General features: G+C 43.3%; 1 protein-coding gene across 1 annotated transcript in view; it reads right to left on the reverse strand.

The window, feature by feature from the left end:
- Positions 1 to 20,514, reverse strand: part of ST6GALNAC5 (ST6 N-acetylgalactosaminide alpha-2,6-sialyltransferase 5) — a 102,331-nt gene extending 81,817 nt beyond the window's left edge. Inside the window, exons 1-2 of the mRNA XM_056845196.1 lie at positions 20,401 to 20,514; positions 18,760 to 19,002 (exon numbers count right to left, since the gene is read on the reverse strand). Coding sequence (XP_056701174.1) covers positions 18,760 to 19,002; positions 20,401 to 20,415 — 258 coding nt within the window. The 5' untranslated portion in view covers positions 20,416 to 20,514. The remainder of the gene's footprint in view (positions 1 to 18,759; positions 19,003 to 20,400) is intronic.
- Between the last annotated feature and the right edge of the window lie 3,225 nt (positions 20,515 to 23,739).

Raw genomic sequence — 23,739 nt, forward strand, 5'->3', positions numbered from 1 at the left:
CCATCTGCTTTTGAAGTCCCAAGTAGCTAACAAAATCAAAGTCCTAATGATGCTTCAATAGGCCTACATATGTGGCTGGAAGGCTACTTTCAGCTTGGTGGATCACAAATTGTGAAAGAGTCTGCAATATGCAAACTGTCATACTTCAGACCTTTCTTACGACACACTTACCAAAAAGACTGGCTGCTAGTGATGAAGATCATAAAGATCTTAACAGCATAAGAAAAATGAAAATTATTGCTACATACCCTGTGAAACGTAAACAGTACCTAGTATAAATAACAGTTGAAACATAGAATATAGAGAATGAACATTTACAGAAGTTACTTTACAAATTATTCTCTCTCCATTACATATTTACATCCAACAAGCATTACTTTTAAGTATCACAAACAGAAACATGTCAAGTCCTAAACACCAAATGCATTCTGGATGTCTGATGTCGTCTGATGCTCCTCACAGGGACTCCACTGCAGGAACACATTCAGCCAGTGTTACGTCAGCTGCACTGGCTCCAACTGGAATACTGGATCAAGTTCAAGGTGCTGGTTTTGACCTTTAAAGCCTTACATGAGTTGGGACCCTCATACCTCCAGGACTGCGTATCCTGGTATGCTCCCTAAAGTGTTCTACACTCTAGTAATAACAGCTTATTGGTGGTCCCCGGCCCTAAGAGTGTGCAGCTGTCTTTAACAGCTACAGAATTCCTGGCCTGGTGGAATTCACTCCCTGGTGACATTAGGGCCCTGTGGGACCCTAAAGAGTTCCACAGGGCCTGCAAGACACAGTTGTTCCACCAGGCCTATAATTGAGGGCAGCTGCAGATTGTCATCAGTGCTGGCCTCTCTACCCCCCCTTACCATCTTGATATTAATTATGTTGGGGGTGCTGGCTGCTATACCTGGCCTCTTGGTGGCTTCTATCCTGAATGCGTGACATTTTATGACATTTTAAGCTGTTGAAGGGTTTTATGGATTGTTGTTGTCTGCCTTGAGCCCAGCTTCAGCTGGGGCTTGAGGATGCAATAAAAATTTAAATAAATAGTTGTTATGTATATCCAAGTGTTAAGCAGGTCACTGATGGATATCTATTATTAATGGCATCTATCTAGCGATCCATGGACTTGCAGAGTGGTACTTTCCAGCTTCCCCCCGCTACTGCAGCCAACTACTGCACTGTTCCAAATTTTGTTCCTGGTGGTTAGCAGACCCCCAGGAACAGCATAGGGACCAAAGTGGGGGTAGAAGTTGCTGCCTCCTGTTCCACAAACAGAAATGTTGTTCTGTTGCAAGAACTGTGTGGTTGAATGCATGCCAGGATTAAAGAAAGTCTTTCTGTTTTTCCGATATTCAGGAAGACAGAAGCTACTATATCTATATTTGGGTATCAATGGGAAATAATGGCACATTTCAGTTACAACAAAATAAGAGTTGTCTCCCTTAAATACTTGATTCTGAACAATTCTTTATCGTAAGCATTGTTTTGATGGAGATGTGTCTTACATTCAGTGTTGGTCCAACAAGCACACGTCCCCAGTGAGAGTTTAGAGCAATGCTTGAGCAAATTGCTTAAGACAGAAAAATAAGCATTCAGCATGGGAGCTGTTAAATTTCCCATAAGATGAAGGTGCTGATAGTATTCCATTTCCTAGCTGCTTCTCAACAGTCCCTTTAGAAATTGTATTTATTTATTTGGATGTTAAGTCCAACCTAATGTGAGGATTCAGAAAATGAAAGTTAAATGCTGAAAAATGGGACCTGAAGGGGAGAGTAAATAGTATTAGAAACATCTAAGCATGAATTAAATAGCTGGCTTACGCCTGCACATACATAAATCAGCATCTACCACATTTTGAATGTGCTCATCAATTCTAACCATGTAAATTTTTAAAAAGAACAGGTACACAGATAATACTGTTAACCCCCACCCCCCTGGCAGGTTTCCTGTGTTTTTAGTAGCTGCATAACCTGCAATACTTCAAGCATGACTGACTTTCACAGCAAGAAGATATAGTTATGGAAAAGACTGCTTCATTTTTACACCAGTGTCATTTAGAGTAATTCAGGCATCTTCACACATGTTGTGAGAAGAACTGCTCTCCTGTGGTGAGATGCAACACCACTGGAAAGCGAATGGCGGGAGGACAGGCAATGGTCAGGTAAGACTGGCTCTGCCTATGAAGTCGCTTGACTCCCTGCAGGGCTCTGCTCCCATCACACCAATATGTGCTCCAAATAACATTAATCAGCTATAGTTTGCATGATAATTAATAAGTTGGATGAGGCTAGCCATTACCTTGGATTTTACCCAGAGTTTTTTCTCCTATCCAACTGTCACAGCCTTTGAGTGATTTCCTGCTTTTGTAGATCTGCTATTTCTAATGCTGTCTTCTAAGTCACCCAATATATATCTTGACCACCAAAGTCATACTTTGTAGTACACCACTGCACAGAAGGAAGAAAATCCCATAAGGAAACCATGACCACCATATTTTTTTAAGAATACAGCATATTTCATTCTTACTATCTTTTGCTGTAGGTTTCTCACACAAAGCAAAGAAATCCCAAAGAGGTTAAAATTGTGCTTCATCCAGAAGATGAGTTTTTATTTTAATTTGTTCCTTTTCCCTCAAGCAAAAACCAACTGAAAGCAAATACCTGTAGCTTTTCCCTTGGTCCATAAGGAAATAGTACATAAACCCTAAAGAACTTGGGAATGAGCATGCATTGAATGCATAGAATACTTTGCCCCAAATTTGGAAACAGAGTAAAGACATTGCAACATAATGATGCCTACTAGCAGAGATTACATTTTTCTTAATCACCTCTAAAATCTCCCATAAAATCTCACATAAACTGAATATATCTATATGAAAAGCTTATATTCCCCTTAGTATTTCTAGTTGCTCTGACCTGGATGGCACATGCTGGTCTGATCTCATTGGATCTCAGAAGCTAAGCAGGGTTGATTCTGGTTGATCCACCAAGGAATACCTGGATCGTTATGCAGAGGAAGGCAATGAAAATTAACTCTGTTAGATTCTTGCCTTGAAAACCCTACTGGGTTGCCATACGTCAGCTGCGACTTGACGACACTTTACACACACATATTTTAGCTACTATTGCATGCATACATAAACACTGCTTTATTTGCCGCACAACCAACCAAACTGTCATTTTCACTTAAGACCCCTGTGTCTCAGCTCCTTGATTACCAACTTTTATTAAACCAAAGACAGCAGCAATTCACAAAGATAATCAAGAAGAAAGGTCAGTTCCTTATGAAGGAAAGCACTGACCTTTTAGTAAACCTCCAGGGTTGAAACTCAGCACTAGTTTGAAGTATTAAAATGCTAGGATCCTATGGTCCCTCAGTAGTAGGCTATTATCCTGACAACACTTAGTTTCTGCTACAGCAATGTGTTATTGCTGTGCTGAAGAACCAAGTCTGAAAGCAAGTAAAAATGTATGAACAATCCCCCCAAAAAGCACTGTGGAAATGTTGCTAGGGAAAGGTATGACAACTAGCCCTCCTAATGCACTGAACATTTGCAGGTGATACAATATAGGACCCAAAAGGCTTACTCATGAAGAAAACCAGAGGTGACTAAGAAACATGTTAGGAAAGTGCCTGGATTGTTGGAGATGACAGATGCAGTGCATGACAATATGCAGAGCCCTACTGGAATATGCACCACCAGTGGTCGGCAAACTCATTAGTCAACAGAGCCAAATATCAACAGTACAACGATTGAGATTTCTTTTGAGAGCCAAATTTCTTAAACTTAAACTATATAGGTAGGTACACTGTTTATTAACTTAATAAACTTTAATTAAAGTTTTAAGTCTTAATTAAAGCACTCTGAAGCATAGGAGTCTTTTATGTTGACAGGTTTTAAAAAGAAAACCATCAACCACTGAGTTCCCAGCTTTTAAATGACAATGCTGATGCTCAGCCATTACCTGCTTTTGAAGCCCCTCTCTCACACTACCACCCCCTCCCCAGGGAGGGGAAAAAAGGCTGGTGGAAAGGAATTCACCTCCACCTCTAAACGGCCAAAGCTGCCCTCACCCCCTCTATTTCCCCCCTTCTTCCTTGCGCTTTAAACTTTACACTGCAAGCTCCTCAGGGCAGAGACCAGTCTTTTTTGGGGGGAGGGGGAGAAGAAAAGAGTGCATTACTTCCAAACTCGCGTCATGCACTGTGACGATGGCGCAAAATAAAACCTGCAAGGAAAATGGGGAAGGAGAAAGGGGGGGAGAAAGGATGAGTGTGTGTAGGGATAATTTTCTACTCAGTAGAGATGCAGCCCGTATTTCCAAAAAAGGGTTGCATCCATGGGCCCCCCTTCCCAAATGCCAGATGCTGGGAGGGGAGGGGGGAGGGGGGAGGGGGGAGGGGGGGGAGGGGGGCAATCCTTTGCAGAGGATTACAACCCCCTCGAGCCGCCCAGCCCCTTCCCCCACCCCCAAGCAAGCAGGGCCACTTCCCCTTCTCTCCTCCGCTTGTTTACGGGCCCGGGGATCCGGATCCAGGTGGCGGCCTCCTCCTCCTCATAGCCCACCCACCCCCCTTACCCCGGCCTTCTCCATTCACTCACCCGGCAGCCTCAGTGGCCAGAAAGGGGAGAGGTGGTTGTCGGTGGTGGTGGTGGTGTGGGGGCCTCGCCGGCGACCAGGGCCTCGCATGGCTCAGGCACGTGCGGGGGTGTGACTGGTCGGTCGGGTGACGGGTCCCCCCGTCTCTCTCCTTGAGCATGCGTGGACGCCCGCCCGCTCTGCCCAGACCCACCTGAGGGGATTGAGCGGCGCTGGGGGGGAAGGGAGGGCGGCGGCGGCGAGCGTCTCTCTGGGCCAGAGCGGGCGAGCAGCAGCGGCAGGAGGAGAGGCTCAGTTCATTTGCACAGCGGAGGCGACGACAGCCACCGCCGCCTCTCCCGTCACCCGACTGAGAGCCGCATGCAAGGAGCCAAAGAGCCGCATGCAGCTCACGAGCCGCGGTTTGCCGACCACTGCACTAAGCCATGTAAGCCATGCATTGGTTCTGGTCGCACGCTGCTTCAGTTTATTCCTCGACTTCTGCATGTTCTCTGGGGTCATTCGTTTTTGCCTCACATTTCCCCATTTCTTTCTGGTTCTTTTGGGGCCACTTTTACTCTGATTGTTTTCTGGCAAATTTCTGCTGACCAGGCCTATCTGGGGGCTTGAGCTCACTCCCCAATTTATCTGAGCTGGTAGAAGGTCCTGGGTGAGTGACACAGGCCCAACTGGCAGCTGGAGTAGCTACAGCAACCCCCCAGTTGAAATCCTGGCTTTTTACCCACGGTCACTCTGGCTTATTTGGTCAGTTTCACAGCGAGTGTGGGTCAGTTTCAGTTCTTGGCAGGATGGAACACAGCTGGGCTGATTTGCCACCCTCCCCTTATATGCGTCCTCTTATAGGCACAAAAGCCTCTCTTTTTTGGGGTGAGTGCAAGACTACTGATGGAACAATGAATGTTACAAATGCCTGTGTGAGTGTTTTTATGTTCTTATGAGTTCTTATTTTATGTTCTTATTGAGTTACGCAGAAACAAATGGTTGGGTGTGTGTGTGTCTGGACCCTTCTCTGATTTGGCTGTAAAATGACCGCTTGGTTCAGATCAATTAAAGAATCCTGCTGCAGGGCTGGTGATGTATTTCAAAAAAATACACCACAGCCAACTGCAAAGCAGTGTTTTCAGGGGGGAGGGATTCACACGTGGTTCAAAAGCTCTACATTTTTGCTGGGGATGCATAATTGATCACAAGGTATCCCTGAAATTTCTTCGGGGCAAAAAGCCGCTGTGCATAGTGTTTTGAGAATTTGACTGCAAACACTGTGCAGTTAGACAGCAGCAGATCCAGCCGAAACTGACCATACCTAAAAGGCCCTGAGCTTGGCTCTCCTGGTATGCCCTGATCCCGCTCATCCTCCCACGGAAAGAAATAATTTTTTCCTTGCATAGGCAAGCCTGTAGGCAAGTCTTTGATTTTTAATTTTAAAAAATCTGCTCCCTGATAGATATATCATAAGATGTGTCTGCGCCTTCATATCCAGCCCCTTTCCCTTTTACTATGTTTATTTTTCATAGCAATTTGTTTTTTTCTGGGTTTGAGGGGTATTATCACTTTTGTTTCTGGTGGGGGCTGTCGCAGAGCATCCCCACTGTCCTGCTTCATTGCTTTCAGCCTGCTGGATACGTTTACATAACTAGCCAGCGTGGCATAGTGGTTAAGAGCAGTGGACTCAAATCTGAAGAACCAGGTTTCATTCCCCACTCCTCCACATGAAGCCTGCTGGGTGACACATGATCAGATGCCATCTATACTGAAGCCACTGCATGGGACCAACAGGATCACAGCACCCTGAAACCTGAACCAATATATTTGACATGTTAGCCTTCCTATGCAGCAGAATGAGTCAGTGGGAAGGATTGTACTAACTCAAACTTCAAGGGGCACCATTCTGAATGCTATCCTATGCATAAGGAGAGTTCTTCTACACAAGGGTTTTTGATTTTTTTTAAATGCCAAATCAGGAACAACATGCTGGGCTTGAACCTTTTCCTGTCAGTCCTGCTAGTTTTCTACTTGTAGGAAGTTAAACACATTCAAAATGTCGTTCTTCCACTTGCCACCTGGAGTAATATATAGTTTTACTACGTCATTACATCTTGTTCTGCAGAGTAAGCCAAGCTTTAGCTATTCCACTTCAAAAGCTGAAATATTGATGGTGCACTTGTACATGACAATTTCTGTGGACCTTTCTTCTAAAGCATTCAAGTTACAGAACAAACCAATACAAGTTAGAACATTAGTTTTACCCTACTGATACTTAAATATACAATCCTTCTGAGACATCCTTTAATATTACTATATCATACCTTGTTAAGTACAGAAATTGAAATTTAACTGTATTATCTAACATTTTCACCCAGGCTCACTAATTTTATATAGGCTTTTGTCACTATTTTAACATATTGCCTTGTCCAAACATACTATATAACTGCAGCACATTCTTCTTTAGTGACATAATATGCAATTTGGAAGGGGAAAGTAGGAGTAATTACTGTTGTAATAAAACATGAACATACTAGAGATAACTCCACGGAATTTTAATTAGGGAAAAGCAGAATGTGTTATGATTTTTCTGTCCCCAACTGTACATCTCATTTTCATGGATTATTTTTTTTAAATTTAGTTTCATCTTTCAAACATAGAGACATAAAAGGAATTATGAAGCAAGAAGTGTAAGCTCCTGCCTTTTTACAGGAGTATTTTTAACACAGTTGCCACTTTTTACCATATTTTCATGGAACAAATAATAAAATGCAAATATCTGAGAGGTTGATTTTTTTAATTTATTTGCACATATGTCATGCTTAGAGTTAAAACCACAGCAAGCTGGGCTGTGACAGTAAAAGATTAATGCTCCGGCCATAGTAACTTGCTTGAAAAAGAGGCTTAACTTTATCCTTAAGGCATATAAAACATCTTACGTGCATTACCGTGTGGAATAACTACTTCAATAACCCAGTATTATATAATGTTAAGTATTCTCATTTCTGAAGGCAGACAAAGTATGCATTTAGAAAAAAACAGATAGAAATATGTAAATATTGCATGTGTAGCTAAAGTGTTTTGCTGATAAAAAGATAGCAAAAACAGATCACAATATTTCCTGTAACAAGAATATTTCTGATAACAGAAATATAGGGCCATCTTGTCATCTAGATCTGAATGTAAGACCCAATTTTAGATAAGTCCTTGGCAAAATCTTACTTAAAATGTTAGCCTGAAATCACAACGTGTTTTATCAGACACCTGATTTCTATATCCTTCACATCAGTGCACTGAACAATATTTAGAAGTCTATTAAGGAATTTTGAGACTATTTAATGTGGCCTCCTTTAAACTGGAGACTTTCCAGCGGTATTAATCTTCCTTTCTCATCTGTTACAGATTTCCCAGAATTATCAAGATAAGACAAAGTAAAAATATGAATTATGCTTTAAAACAATGTATTTCACTTACCATAACATTAATAAAATACAACACACTAATCCAGGTAACTCACAAAATCTTGGATGCAGAAAAATAAAACCACATTTTGTATTGGCTTGTTGAATATGTTCTGAGAAAGCTTAGCATGAGCCGTTCCTCCACCAGTTGAGAAACATCAAAGTGTCGGCACTGGGAATTAATCTTTGTGTCATTTTTCTGTGATGTCTAGTTCATGCTAAAGTTAGAATATGAACACTAACCTCCCAAGCTGCTACCCACTTTACTCTCTGGAGCCAATATGTGAAAAATATAAAACCAAGAGGTTAATAAACATGTCAATTTTATTAAGTTTTCATTAGGACCGAAATGTTTAGCCAATTAATCAGAGTAAATCAATTAAAAGTCATTAATTTAAAATGTACCCCAATTAAATGAGCAACAGATTCTTTAAAATTAATTGCAATACAAGCATAGACAAAAATAGATTGCAGGCACCATCTTAGAACAGAGAAAATGGCTCTTCTAATTGTGCCTGCTATGACAGTGTGTGTGTGTTTGTGTGTGTATGTAAAGCGCTGTCAAGTCACAGCCCCATAGGGTTTTCATTAAGGAGAGGCCGTTTGCCATTGACTTCCTTTCCAAGACTTCCTTGGTGGCCTCCCATCCAAATACCAGCCCTGCTTAGCTTCTGAGATCTGTCAAGGTCGGAGTATACTATAGCATTCCACAGCCTCATGACAAATGCATGTACCATGTAAAAACAAAAGGTAGGCCTCTTTCTCCATAACTAATGGTTTTATTCATATTTAATCAATGATTTAAAAACTCTTACAAACAATTAATTGATTCTTCACAGAAGTTCACAGAAGTTACTCCAGGTTTGACCTTTTCTTAATTTTAAAACAGCTAGGTTAACTCTTCCAGCATTGAGCCTAGTATATACTCTGATCATGCGATGATGGAGTCTTCCCTAAATGTGTGACAGGCCTAGTTTTCATGATTGCCACTGTATCACAGCTGTGTGGCTTACACATAACGCAGAGTGCAAACCCAAAATCTTTCTGGTAGATCCACAGGCTACTGGGAACCCTAGGCCTAACAGAAGGGCTCTGTGTAAGGATTCTGAATATGCTGGTCAACAAAGAACAGGGAAAGCTCTCGGGTACAAGAGACAGTACATTCCTCAACTCTACACCAATAACAGGCCTGAACAAATTCTCACCCATCAAACAACATGTAGCTCCCTGGTTCATGAGAGGCAGAGACTGAAATGAAAACTGAAGAGAGGGGCAAGGGAAAAAATAAGTTCACACACACAAGCCTCAAGCAACAGGGTAAGAAATGTTTTAACACTATGTGGAAAACAAGAAAGAGAAAATGTTCCTAATGACAAATGCTCTCTTTGGAAGCAGCATGTGTTTTTATACTTAATTAGTTCTCATGAAACAATTTCCCAAGAACAACACTTTTCCTGTAAGCTCTGTGCCTCATATACACACATATATTTTCCACAGCTCTTCCATGCTGAATTTTATTTTCCCTTAGAGAAAAGGGCAAGGACTAATGTGCTATCTAGTTTCATCTAGTCCTGACCTTCCCATAACAAAAGGGCAAAATATATTCAAAATTAACATAAGGCAGAGAAGGGATAATACAAAATATTTATTCTATGGTACTAAATCTAATGTATACTAACAGCATGCTTGAAGTGACTATATACTGGCAGTTGCTTTGACATGGCTGGGAAGGCAATTTTTACATTCTAGAACAGGGGTGTCAAACCTAAGGCCCGCTGACCAGATCCGGCCCCATGGACCAGATCCAGCCCCTTGAGAGCTCTTATCCGACCTATGAGCCAGCCAAGGCAGCCATGCCCCTCCCCACTTTCGATCTGGGCTGGCGAGGCATGGCCCGGCTCAACCAAGTGATTTTTATGTCATATCTGGCCCTCATAACAATTGAGTTTAACATCCCAGGCCTAGAAGAATAAGGTAGGGCATATTCACAATTCCTTGTTTGCTGTGAGAAATTGTTCTCTTTGGTCTTTTTATCAAGTGGGCCATTAATAAGAGCATTTCTCAACATCTTCAACTGCACTGAGACTGAAAGGGTGCTAACAAGTACAAAATTCCTAAACCAAGTAGGTTACTAGGAGAGATTATAAAATCGTATGCATCTCTATGCAGTGTAGCAGCCATACTGTGTATTTTCTGTTTTCAGCTTCAACGTCCTTGATAAAATAGCCATCAATACAAAGATGCTACCCCCCTTCCACAAAAAGAAACTGTATACAAGAATAGAAGAAGAGTTGGTTTTTATATATGCCAACTTTCTCTACCTTTTAAGGAGAATCAAACCATTTTGCAATCTCCTTCCTCTCCCCACAATAGACACCTCTGAGGTAGGTGGAGCTAAGAGAGTTCAGAGAGAACTGTGACTAGCCCAAGGTCACCCAGCTGGCTTCCTGTGGAGGAGTGAGGAAACCAACCCAGTTCACCAGATTAGAGTCCATCACTCATGAGGAGGAGTGGGGAATCAAACCTGGTTCTCCAGATTAGAGGCCACCGCTCTTAACCACTATACCACGTTAGGAGTGTGCATAGCAAATACCTGAGCTGAAGATATACATGGAAATCGCTGTTTCAGGTCATTACTACCATCCTGAAGAAATCATATTGTTTTTGAGTTTGGCAGCTGCTAGTCAGCTACAGTATGCACTTGTGCCTTGATTCCACTGGTTTCTCAAGCAAGAGCATTTCTCTTGCAAGAAGGAAGCACAGAGTGCTTCCAGATAATCAATTTAGGAGACAAGTCACAAAGAGCCACAATTCTCTTTCCCTCCCTCCTTCGTGGGGAGGAGGAGCCAAGCCCTTTTGTTATTTTATGGCTGGAGAAATAGAGAACTGGGGTGGGATGTACTTAAACGAATAACAAAAATGCCCAAGACAAGCATCCGGCGAAGGGAGCTTTGATTCTTGAAAGCACATACCCTGAAATTCTTGCTGGTCTCTAAGGTGCTACTGGGCTTGAAGCTGTTCTACTGGAGAGCAACATGGCTACCCTCTGAAAGTATGTCCATTGGTAACAATGGGAGACGCCTGAAGGCCCATTGGATATAATGAGAGCCAGGAATGCCAATTCACTTGCATGGGCTCCACTAAAATACATTACAGCAAACAAAAGTTGACATAAAAATGTGGAATGGATTTCAGGAGACCTGCCCTGGGACCCTCCGGTTTCAGGCCCAGAGCAGTCAGTCTGAGCCCAAGGCCCACCATTCTACTCTGGGGGTTGTCATTCCATGCCTAGGGCAGATTTCTCAAAATCCGTTCCACATTTTCATTGCAACTTGTGTATGCTTTAACATATTTCAGTGAAGCCCATGCAAGTAAGTTGGCATTATATCCAAAGGGTCTTAAAGCCTCTCCCATTTTTCCCAGTACGAATTCCTGTCATTCGTTTTAGTACATCCCCATAATGGCAGACCAACAGAAAGGGACGGAAGGGTCTGCAGAGGATGCTTTTACTTTGTGAAAGGAATCAAACAAGCCACAACAAGGAAGGATGGCAAATGCAAAGTTTTCAGTGGAAAGGTAAGACATTTTTCCTGTCAGTCAGACAATGTAAGAGCAAGAAAATGCAGACAGGGTATTTATTTTGTTTGTGTGGTTTTTTTTTTTTAATGCTGTGGCCAGCCAGAGCTCTCCTGCTAGGCTGCTTTAACCGCCATTTTAGGAATCAGTAGAGAGAACTGAGTTTATGCTGAGGGACATCTACTTTGGGGGTTTGTAAAATTGACCCCCTTCATCCTATTCACTTGAGGTTCCTTGGATTAGAGGTAGGAGTATGTTCTGGGCAAATCTGGTGGCATTGTCCCTCATATACATTCCCTATTGAAAACCAGTAATGTCCTATTTGTAAATAAGCAATCATGGTAAAAATCCCCACCCAAGCCTGGATCCAAAATTATAATCAAATTTTCCTTGGTGCACACCCCTATACAAGAATGCTGCTTTTAAAGTCTAGTATTTATCATCATATTACTGTAAATCTTTACAAAATATTATTAAAATATTTATGGACTACTTTCCACTTCCTAGTGGGTCCAAGTTTAGCAACACTGCTATGTAGTGGGATATGATTTCTGGAAAACCTCTATTAGGTAATGAAAAAGGAGGAGGGCTGGAGAAGAGGCTAAAAATGAAGGAGCAAAGAATGAAGAAGGCTAAGAATGAAGAAGGCTAAGAATGAAGAGCCTGGAATGAAGGAGCAAAAGTGTTTCTAAGAAGACAATATGATTTCTGATTAACATGTGCAGTTCTTCCAGCAAAGACAGACCCTGGAGTGGTTGCCAACTGGTTGGCAGGCAAACAGTGACCTTCTGGTGAGGGTTGTTCGGTTTCTCAGCTCTTAGGGAACTTCTGATGTGAGGAAAGGCTGGTCCCCAGTACCTTTAAAGAAGGCCAATGTCTGCAAATAGGGTCACTGTTGAGATGGGGTGTTACAACATTTTCTACCTGTCCTTAGAAAACAGCTGGATCCTTAGAGCCTGTAAGTAGGGCCCAGAGACTAAAGAGACTTTTATGAATAATCAGTGCAACATATTTTATTGTGTAAACAAAATGCCAGTCAGAACTACCAGTTTCCCACCTTGCAATTAAAGTTGTATTTTGTTTAATTGTCAGTTTCTGTCTGAACAAGCAGGGACCCACCAGACTCACAGGGGGACAGGAATCCCACCCTCTCCCCCCTTGCTCACTGGGCCACCCACTTTCTGGTTTCCCCTCTTCCCTGTTCACATGCCTGCATTGCAGCCAACTCCATGGCTGGGGTGGGGGACAGAGGTGTTTCCTACTCGTCCCTCCACCTGCCTGCAGAATTTCTCATTCCTCCTCCCAAGCCCTACACCTCTTTTCCCACCTGCCCTGCTAAAAGGACACCAACAGCTAAAGACGAATAAGGCATTCTCCTTAGAGCTGAAAAACTTTAATCTATTAACAGTGCAATCCTAAACAGAGTTGTACCTCTCTAAGCCCATTGACATCAATGGGCTCAGAAGGGTGTAATTCTGTGTAGGATTGCACTGGCCTCCTCTGTATTACACAGATAAAGCACTGGTGGTTTTCCTTTTAAGATTATTTTTATAGGAAGCTTATGCAGTTAAGCAGGTATAGAAAAAAAGCAAATTAAAAGGCACTGCATAGGACAGAAGTAGGACAATGCAATGCTTCGTCTCACCTTGAGAATGGCCTTTGTGCTGTCACATCAGCTTATATCAGCACCAAAGCTCAGCTGAGTTGATTATAATAATTAGAAGTTAAATTAATACACCATGGTCCTTAATATCAGTGCCACCTTTGTTTCACAGATGCTACTATCTGCATGTTACTGAGCAGTGAAGTGCAAGTGAAAGCAAACAGCTAGGTACAAAAGAAACTCACAGCTCAAACTTACAGTTTAAGCTCTTTTTGGACCAATAAATTCTATTTCAATTATCTCATTAAAAGCTAGCTTTGCAATCTTAATTTACCTTAACACTTACCTGTGCTATATATGAAAAAGGAGAAGGAACACCTTGCTAATAATCATGCAAATCACATATTCTGCAACTATGATGGATTTGTAGACTTGTCAATTTTTGAAGCAATTCAAACCTTTTGATCTTTATATTTCCATAAACTAGGATGTTCGTAGGCAGGTATAAGTGATGAGTAAGCCACATCACAGATTATGAATTTATGTAGGAAAATATTATGCCTTGGATGTATGATGTGGCCAGAGGCTGAATAGCTGTATCTGCACAATTAGTTCACATATATAGCATTACTGGACTTTTTGATGATGTAAGTTACAGCTGCTAGAAGAAAGAGTGAATACATCTTGTCATTTGACCAGCGAGAGACTGAGTGGAATTTTCACCACATAGTAGAATAAATATGGGAATCGTTACATAGAACTTCTGAAACTACTTCTGCTATTAGGTCTAAATAATTTAATGCTACAATTTTAATCTTATGCGTGTTCGTTATACCTCAGTTCAGAGAATCCTTCCTACTATGGTTTAAAGAATTACAGATAGGGTTACCAGTTCTGGGTTGGGAAATACCTGGGATTTCAGGATTTCAGAGGAGGGAAGAGTTTTGGGAGTGGAGGGACTTCAATGGGGTATAATGCCATAGGGCCCACCTTCCAAAGTGGCCATTTTCTCCAGGTCCCTGGAGATCAGTTGTAATCCCAAGAGATCTCCAGCCACCACCAGGGGGTTGGCAAACCTACCCCCAAATGAACTGCAGGTTCACATGTCACCCTTGTCCTGCCGGGAAGCCTTGTTTCATTTTCATTTTAAGCCAACCATAATTTGGTGTGAAATAGGCACATTATGGTTAATGTTTCCCTTTAAAGCCAAAATTGGAAACTGTGGTTTGAAGTGATAAACATCAAACTGAAAGTGAAACTTTGCATGAGAAGGGAACAAAAAGACACACCAGCCCTGTTTCATATTTGAAAAGTCACCTGAACAGCTTGGTTAGTATCATTTTGCTATGTAATTGACCCTTTTGCTTAATCTCTGAATTTGCTTCATGGCTCCTATCTTCTCACCACTTTTACTGGACAGACGTTATCATACTGCCAATCTCAATATGTCTTTTTACTGTGTATAAACCTAGCAGTACCACATTGTCATGATTAAGTGGCATTTGACCTAACCACTTTCAAAGGACCTTTTGCAGTCAGTGACATTGCTTTAATAAGGAAAGCAGAATAAGCAGAATACAGCAAGTGTATAACAGTATAGGTTTTAAACAGCACATGCATAACATGTTACTCTGATTGATACATAGTTAGCAACAATAATGGATAAAGGACGTCAAGCGATTACAAACAGAAATGGTGCCAAGGCAAGACTGACAGCTGCTGGCAAAGAAACCAGCAATCTGGCATGCAGCAAAAGGTACCATTTAATATCTTTGTTCCATTGCTTTGTAATACAGACAGAATGTTATCACTTAATGCACACTGAAAGTTTAAACAAGAACAATCAAAATGAAATGAAACAGTAATGCAATTCCTTGAGCTGAGAAAAACGATAATGCGGCTGTAGCAAAAGGCAAACAGTATAATAATAAAAATTAACCAGGACAGTAAACATCAGAAACAATACAGGGGCTGATTCATGGCAAAAGTGTATGTTGACTCACAGGTAGACTGCATCTGTTTCATGTCTGATCATTCAGTAAGAGCAATGCGATTATTTCCAATACTGGTTAGCAGTGATGTTGTTAAAAGTAAAGTCGATGTTTAGAAACCAGGTCTCAGACTCAAGATAAAACAATGTCATCATTACTTCACAGTATACCTGACCAGCCCACATGCTATAGCAGGAAGCCTCCTGCCGGCACAGCTTGTTGGTGGTAGAATTTTTTTAAAAGTTGGTGATGTTTATGCCATTATGGGTTTACCATAGAGTTTCCAGTGACTCCTAGAGCTACTGTATGTCACCTCGAAGTTTTCCCCAAAATTGATGAAGCAGTGCATACAATGCTATGGCCCCTCAATGTCCCTGCCCCCCATTCTCCCACTGGTTCCCAAGCCCGCCCAAGCCCAAGTACATGCAACCCTCTGCCAGGTCACATGACTGTTCTTTATGTAAACTATTCTGTACCTTGACCCAGAGACACCCAGTACAATATGGCTCTACGTGCAACTAGTATCACATGTAATAATTTGACAAGAAATGTACTTTCACATCTGGAATCAGGGATACCCAAAAGTTCCGCAGCCAGCAACAGAAGATGCAAATGAATGATGCCTATCTTCAGCAGCAGTGTGCACTGGTTTTCTGCATACTGAGAGTAATTTGTAATTGCACAGAAGAATCCAATATTAATGTATATACAAATTAACCTACTATGGTGGTATTCAATCCACAGATCGCAGAGAGCTACACTGGCAATTCCCATCAATCAAAAGACCCACATGACTACTGTATGCCTTGTTCACTACCTCAGACATACACAAACAATAATATCTAACTATAATATAGGCCTTTTTAATTACTAGAGTACCTCTGAGAGTACTGGGGTTGTCTCTCCCCACTACTGTTGAATTATGGTTAAACTGTAACGTGGTCTGTAATCATCCAAAGATTCCATCCTATCCCAGCCCCCACAACATAAGTTTTTTCCAGAATAAAGACTCCCCCTGGTGGATCTGTTCTAAATAAGGGGTTCTATTAATTTACTCAATAATCAAATCTCTCGGATGCGGTGCCCTTTTGACAGCAAACATCTGAAAACTCACTTTCTTCAAGGACTCATGTGAAGCTTACAGCTCCTTCCTAGTATACAACTTCACAATTCACCGAGTAACGCATATCAGAATGCAACTCTCAATGGTCTTCCAACTATACTTGGTCTGTCTGTAAAGAACTGAATATGTGGAAATTTCTCTCTCTTCAAATACCAGTAACATTCTCTCTCACTGAACCATTTACACAAGGTAATTATGCTCCAGAGTATATTCATCTATATTGGAGATTAGAGAGATATAGAACTATTTGCAAAATGACTCTTCATCAAACACTTAATTAACTCTACTGCTCTCCAATCCATTTCTTTATATATACACAGACATCATTGGGATCCATTTAAATTTTGTATGCTGATAATTGGGTTTTTGGAAAGTACTTAACATATATATCTAAAACTTTGCAAGTCCTATTTGTATTGTTTTGTATTTGAAATACAAACCCTTTGATGCTTCAGTTTTTCTTGAGTTATACCAATGTAAAGCCTCATTTTTATTGCAGTACCCAAAGGCAGAACAGATATTGGGTGCAAGGGATATAATCCATTTTGGGATAACCAGTTTCCTTTATTATTTTTCATGCGTTAAGTATCACTTCTGAACAATATATTAACTTGCAAACAGCTAATGTTATCATTTGTGGTCAGCACTGTCAGCTGAAACTTCCTGAAAAAAAATTGCTTCTGTCTTTGGACTTACAGTCAGGACTGAATCCATATGAATAACGTAGGATGACACTTTCACAGGGAGACTGTTGATCATGAAATAATGAACGGGGGACAAGCCAGGCAGTGGCCTCACTGATTAGCCCACACTGACCACCCATCAGCCATTGCTTTCAGCACCTCACTCTTAAATACTAACCGAAAGGAATTTACTTCCAGATAAGTATGTATAAGTATACTCTCATAGCAGAGTTCTGCTAAATTAAATCCGTATCATATCTCCCATGCCTCTAAATAGAAATTTCAATAGCTCATGATGTAAATATGTGATTTTTTAAAAAAAAATAAGAAGAGACCACCACATAGGTGGCTACGCAATCCAATACGTAATGTCAGCGTCACAGCCATACTCCTTGGTTATGAGATTTGCAGAGTCAATTGAAACTTACAGAAAAGGCCCATTTGCTAGTCCCTCCTTGATGGAACAACTACAGATTGAAATTCAAGATTACATGTTTGAATACTCCTAAATACAACCAATCAATAAAAGAGCTCCCTGCTGGCGGAAAGCAAGCACATAGGAAAAAGGATGTCTGTCCAAAAACTGACATGGAGACCACACAGGAGGGCTTTGCCATTTGCTTCTGTACATAAGTTTTACCTGAATCTTAAATAGATAAATTCACATAACATCATGTTACATCAATCTAAAAACTTCTTGCATTAGTACAGTGGTTCCCAAAGTGGGCAGTACCACCCCTTGGTGGGCGGTGGGATTACCTAGGGGGGCACTAAGAGGCAAGGGGGCAGCAGGGGGGCGCTAGAGGTGGGCCTCTTCAACTGCGTTGTTGGTAGGGGGTGATGGGGTTGAGTTTGCGAAACCAAGGGGAGGTGGCCCGAAAAGCTTGGGAACCACTGCATTAGTATATGCCATACTTAAAAGTTGTCAAAAACTGTAACCCTCATATTTTGAAAGTATCGTCTTGATATGTAATATTTTACTCATATCAACGCAGTTTTGAATTCATCTGAACAAGCAAACTCTCTGTCTTCAGTGGCTGTACAAGGATTCTAGACATTTGTTTCTCCTCAACACCTCTTTAGTAGTATACATCCTAAAACACTATGGAGAACTGTTATCTGCACATGCACCCTAAAACTGAAAGACAAGAATGATGACGGGAACCCACACCAATCGCCCCTTTTGCCACATAAACGTTGTCCTGATCGACAGAATCTCAGAAACCAGAGTTACAGACTCTGACCTACTAGGCGGCAGAAGTTGCCAGTCACAGACAGACCCACAGTTGGGAGGCGCCCGCTTTAAACTAGGGTCCCTCATCAACACCCAACAGCAGAAACATTCAAAAAGGAACCAGGAACGGAAGAAGTGTGGCGTTCTCTGAAATTCCACAAAGCAGAGGGATTTAAACACAAGGACCCTCAGTGTGGATTATCTGGGCATCTTTGAAAGGAGTCCATGACCCCATCCCACAATTCTGTGGGGCCTTCCGCTCTCAGCACGTCGAGGGAAAGCCAGCCGAGACACACCCCCTTATTCCCGGAGCCCAAAACATCTGCCGCGGGATTGACAGTCTATTTCCAGCCCAGCCACCTGGTGGACTGGAAACCCCCCCCCCCCCGCCCCGCGCGCGCCTGGCAGCCCGAGGGCAAGAAGCGCAGCGCAGACCCGCCGGTGCCCGCCACCGTCATGCGCCAAGCCAGCCGCCCGGCCCAGCCTCCCGCAAGGAGGCTTCGCTCACCTGGTGATCCAGGATGCTGATGTAGCCTTCCAAGGGGCGAGCGGCGAATCCCGGGAGGCGTCGCTGGCCTCTGCCGCCCGGCGGGCGAGGGCTGGGGGCTTTCACGCTGGCCGCCGCCGCCACCTGCTGCGGGCTTGGCTCTTTCCGGCCGCCGCCGCCGCCGCCTCCACCGATGCTGCCGTACATGAGCAACAAGCTGGTGCACATGGTGGTGAGCGCGAGAGACACAGCCAGCCCATGGCGCTGCAAGGGGGGGGGACAAGGAGACACGCTGAGAGCCGGCGGAGGGGGCTGGGCCACGCGGGGGTCAGGCTGTGGGCGAAGGCGGCCGGCGGCCCCAGCTAAGCTGCCTTCTGCCTCCCCCGCGCCTGGCAGCCGAGGCTGGGCGGCCGACTGAGCGCCAACACCTCCGGGGTCTGTGTGTGTGTGTGTGTGTGTGTGTGTGTGTGTGTGTGTGTGTGGCGGCCGCTCGGGCTGCATTCGCAAGGGCGCGTGCTTCAGCCTTCTCCCCCCCCCTCCCCACCGACCCCCGGGCGGCCCCTGCTAGTGCGCGCCGCTGGACGCTGGGCGGGGTGACCTTCTGCGTGCAGCCTCTGCAAGTTTGACTTTGGGGGGGGGGGGCTTCCCGCTTACTGAAACACCTCGGGAAGCCCGCCGAGGGGGGTGGGGGTGGCGGGACGGTCTTTCGCCTCTCCCTGGCCCCGGCGTCTCAACAAGCCGGGGCGGGGGTTTGCTCCGTTTACAGTCTCCACAAGTTTCGAAGCCGGGAAGCCCGGCGAAAAGGGCTCCTCCTAACCCGCCTCCCGCGACCCCCTGACTTTCTCCTCTCCCCCCAGCCCTTTGATCTTCTCCTCCGCCTCCTTCTGGATCCTAACCTTCTCTCCCTCCCAGGGCCGGGGCTACCATTAGGCGACCAAGGCGCTCGCCTAGGGCGCAGACTCCAGAGGGGCGCAGAACTGGCCTGAGGGGGGCAGTTTTCAACAGATTAGTTTATTGGGGGGGGGGGAGAGAAATACAACTGACAATTTTATTATACAAATTTTATACAAATTTAAAATATATATTATTTTAAGGTAAGTACCACAACAGTGCTATGGGATATAGTTCATTATAATGTCTTATAAAAGGTTTTGGGCTTTTATTTTTTTCTACAAGACATCTGTTTTTGGGAAATGGGTTAGCAACTGGGGGGGGCGCAAGTAGTTAGCCTTGCCTAGGGTGCCCAAATGACTGGCACCGGCCCTGCTCCCCTCCCCCCTCCAATCTCCCCCCTGGACATTCTGCTCGTGCATTTAAACCGACTGGCAGGAATTGTTGCACGCAGACTTCGTGCCCCCTTTGAAGCAGAGCGGCTTGGCCTCCCTGCCTGCTGTGCTGTTTCTTCCCCCCCCCCCTCGCCCCCCATCGCACATGAATTAACGACGGGGTGAAAGTTCTCTGCTTCTTCCTGCAGGTTGGAGCCCCGTGAGCAGAGAGCCCACAAACTGGACAGGCTGCACCTCCGAGTGGGGCTGCATAACCCCAGCCAGCCTTAGAAAGGCTAAAAGATGCCCTCCCCGCGGCGAGCACCCGCGTCGGATCGGTGGCTTCCTTTCAGGTCCCCGGGCGATCCGGGATCATTAGTTCCTACAACTGACTTACCATCAGCGTCTTCATTTTTGAGCACCTCCTTATGCCGAGCTCTCAGGCTTGAGCATCTGAAGCCACTTTTTCTTCTAGGGCTTCCATGGCGAAGGAGCTCGAGACATTGTTTTTTTCCTCTCTCTCTCGCTCTCTGCCGGGGTTGAGAGCGATAAAAACAAAAATCACGCTCGGAAGCAGCCCAACCTTGAACTGCCGTAGAAAGCACGGCTGTTGCAGAGATTAGAGACAGAATTAAAACTGGACCCTTTTAGAGTCTCCCAGTGATCTACACCACTACCGCCTGCCGGAGCTTTCTGGGTCCTAAGCCACGCCAGGTCCCTTCCCTTCACCGGCTCGGAGACAGTTTCACCGTATCTGGGAGTTAGCTTATTTCAGTTCCTTTTATTCCCAGGATAAAAATCTCATTTTATTAGAGAAGCTAGTCTTACCCTTTATGGAGGGGGAAAAAATCACCCCAGGAGAGAATAACACATCCTATTTCACTGCACTCACAGCTCTACAATGTCATATGTAATCAGTGGGTGGTCTTCTGATCAACAGAAATGGAACACTTTGAAAATACAATAGCAGTATAGCTTGCAGGCTTGACACCAGTTTGTATTTATAAAATCCTATTTGGAATATAATCCCCAACCTCCTAAAGTTGTTGTTTTTTCCTGGCAAAAGATTCACCAGCCTGTAATTTTTGAGTATTACAATGTTTGGGGAAAGTGTTTTTGTGTATTTTGTTTTGGTTTTGTGCTTTTAATCTAAGGCTTCAAACATAAGAACACTTATTAGGTAGTAAGAGCCACTGAGCTCAATGGGACTTCCTTCTGAGTAAATGGTTAGGTTTGCACTTTTTTCTGTATTTATTTGTAACTGTACTATTAAATATTTTCACATTCTGTTTTTGGTACTTATATTATTTAATTGTACTTTTTTAAGGTCTTCTGAATATCATTACTGTGGCTATCATTCATATATCTTATCATATTCTTCCTATGTAGTATCAGTCATAATTTTAAACAGCCCCTTTATGCTAATTATAGATTATCATTTCTGTGTAAATAAAATCCTGTTTTGCTTATTTTATAAGTAGCCTCATTATTTTCTTCCCTCTGCTTAGTAGTATTAACAACACATGTATAAAACCTTACTTAAATTTCATGCATTTTTTTTGCTCTAGAAAATATTTATCTCCTTCAAAAGAATCCATTTTCAGGCTTGTGGATAAAATTATAGTTTTGGTACTTCTTAAGGACAAAATTCTGTTCCTATTGCATATAGAGCATGATTGTAATATACGCTGTCACATCTAACCTATAGCAATATAGCAGTAAATAGTACATTAAGAAGAAAACTGTCAGCAAGCTAGATGAACCATGATTACAAATGCTATTTTTTTCAAGGCTGAAATCATCATTGAGTTACATTTGTCATCTTTAGTCATTCACTCTAATGGAGTGAATACCATCTAATACCATCTCTAGTATGTCACAGAATTAGCATTTACAAATAATTTTAAAGAAGAAAATAAAGTAATTGTCAGATATGCACAATTACTTCAACAGATGAACAATAAGCATGTTTTATTATCTTGAAGAAGACTACTGTCACTGAACAAATTATTGCTATTTATTCCATTTGTGGTTTTTATTTGAACAGCTCTACTTGCTAAGGCAGGAGAATTAATATGAGAAGAATCTTATCAGGTCATGGTAATTTTTTATCATGTAGACTCACTTGACACAAATTAGAGGAACAAAGGGCCAACTTGATGAATCATTGAAAGCAGATGAATGGCAGCTCTCAGACAGTCCATTCCGGAGAGCTGCAGTGGCTGGGGACGGTGCAGCAAGGGGGGAAAAGGGCTTTCTCAAAAGTAAAATCTAGAAAAGGGGGGGGGAGCCCCATTGAAAACAGTGATGCTGTGCCAGCAAAAAGCTGGCGCAGTGCCGCTGTTGTTTAAGGGGGCGTTCCCAGGCTGAAAGGGGTTAGGAAACTGCCTACCAGCAGCTCTACCCGCCAGAATTCTCCGGGAATGCCTCCTGGGAAGCCAGCACAAGGAATTGCCGGTAAGATGCTGGCAGGAGGCCAAGCCAGCGTCTGAGGGCTGCGCTGCCATGGCCATCCAGGGGGACGGTGCAAGTGGCACTATGCTGGCGTCCATGCCTGTTTGGCATGGCACAAGTGGCATGGACACTGGCATAGGGGTCACGTCACCTCATAAGGCATTTGGCCCCCAGCCTCAGGAATGCACTGTAAGTTGCTTGTTCTATGGGGGCATTTTCCCTTTAAAACTTTACTAAAGCTTTTTCTTTTATTTTCAGTGGCTACTGCAAAGCCTCTGTGAAGGAGGCGTGGCTGCACCGCTCCCGGCCACTACCTAACTGCCCCACTTCAGGAATGGGCTGAAGTCTTTCTACCATGGGCTACAAGGGAGAGCTCATACATTTTACAGCACTTTTCAATTCACTACTAGCAAGCAGGTTGCTGGAACTGACAAAATCTTCACTGCATACTCTATGCCAAACAAAGGCAATCTTGTTTATGATCAAGGCTCACAGATGTATGTTAGACATCTGTTACACAGTATGTCTAACCAAGTCATCAAGCTTATGGGTTTGCTAGAACTAGTTGCTATTGATTAAGTGTCCAAGATAAAATTTGCAATTTAATGCTGAGCTTGCCTTGACTCGTGTCCAGTTGTCTGATTCCTAGATATTTAATTAGATTGCCATGATGGTCATGGAAACAGTTCTTGGCAGCCAAACTGGTATAAACAAATAGCACAATGTAAATTTTGCAGCTGTTTTTATGTGTAGATGTGGTGTGTCAAGGGAAATTTATAAGTAAATTGGAAAACAGTCCAGATAATTAATGTTAAGGCCACAAAAATTAACCACTTTATCTCTGTATATGTTTATTTTACATTATTTCTGTGTACATATGTGCACATGGAAAAATGAACAGATTACACTTAATAATTAGAGTTATAAGTAGTAGAGCAGTATAGCTGAGTTTATAAACACAGCCCATTCCTGAGCTGTGCAGGCGAAAGTTGTTTGGAGGTGTGCAAGGGCCCACACCAGCGTCTGTGCCATGTGCACCAGCTCCCGGGCCTCTTGCACCGCCATGACCTGCCCAGACACTGGCGTTGGGGTGCGGACACTGGCCTCTCTGCGCTGCCATGACAGCACAGCCCTGGGACACCAGCTTGGCTTACCACCGGCATCCTCACAGCGCCCCTCTGTGCACCGGAGTCCTGGGGGGTGTTCCCGGGGCATTCTGGGGCAGAGCCACTTTTAGGCAGCTTCCTAACCCCCTTTCAGGCCAGGAACGTCCCCTTTGCCC

The sequence above is a fragment of the Euleptes europaea genome, chromosome 2, assembly GCF_029931775.1.
Source record: "Euleptes europaea isolate rEulEur1 chromosome 2, rEulEur1.hap1, whole genome shotgun sequence".
In the NCBI taxonomy this organism is placed as follows: Eukaryota; Metazoa; Chordata; class Lepidosauria; order Squamata; family Sphaerodactylidae; genus Euleptes; species Euleptes europaea.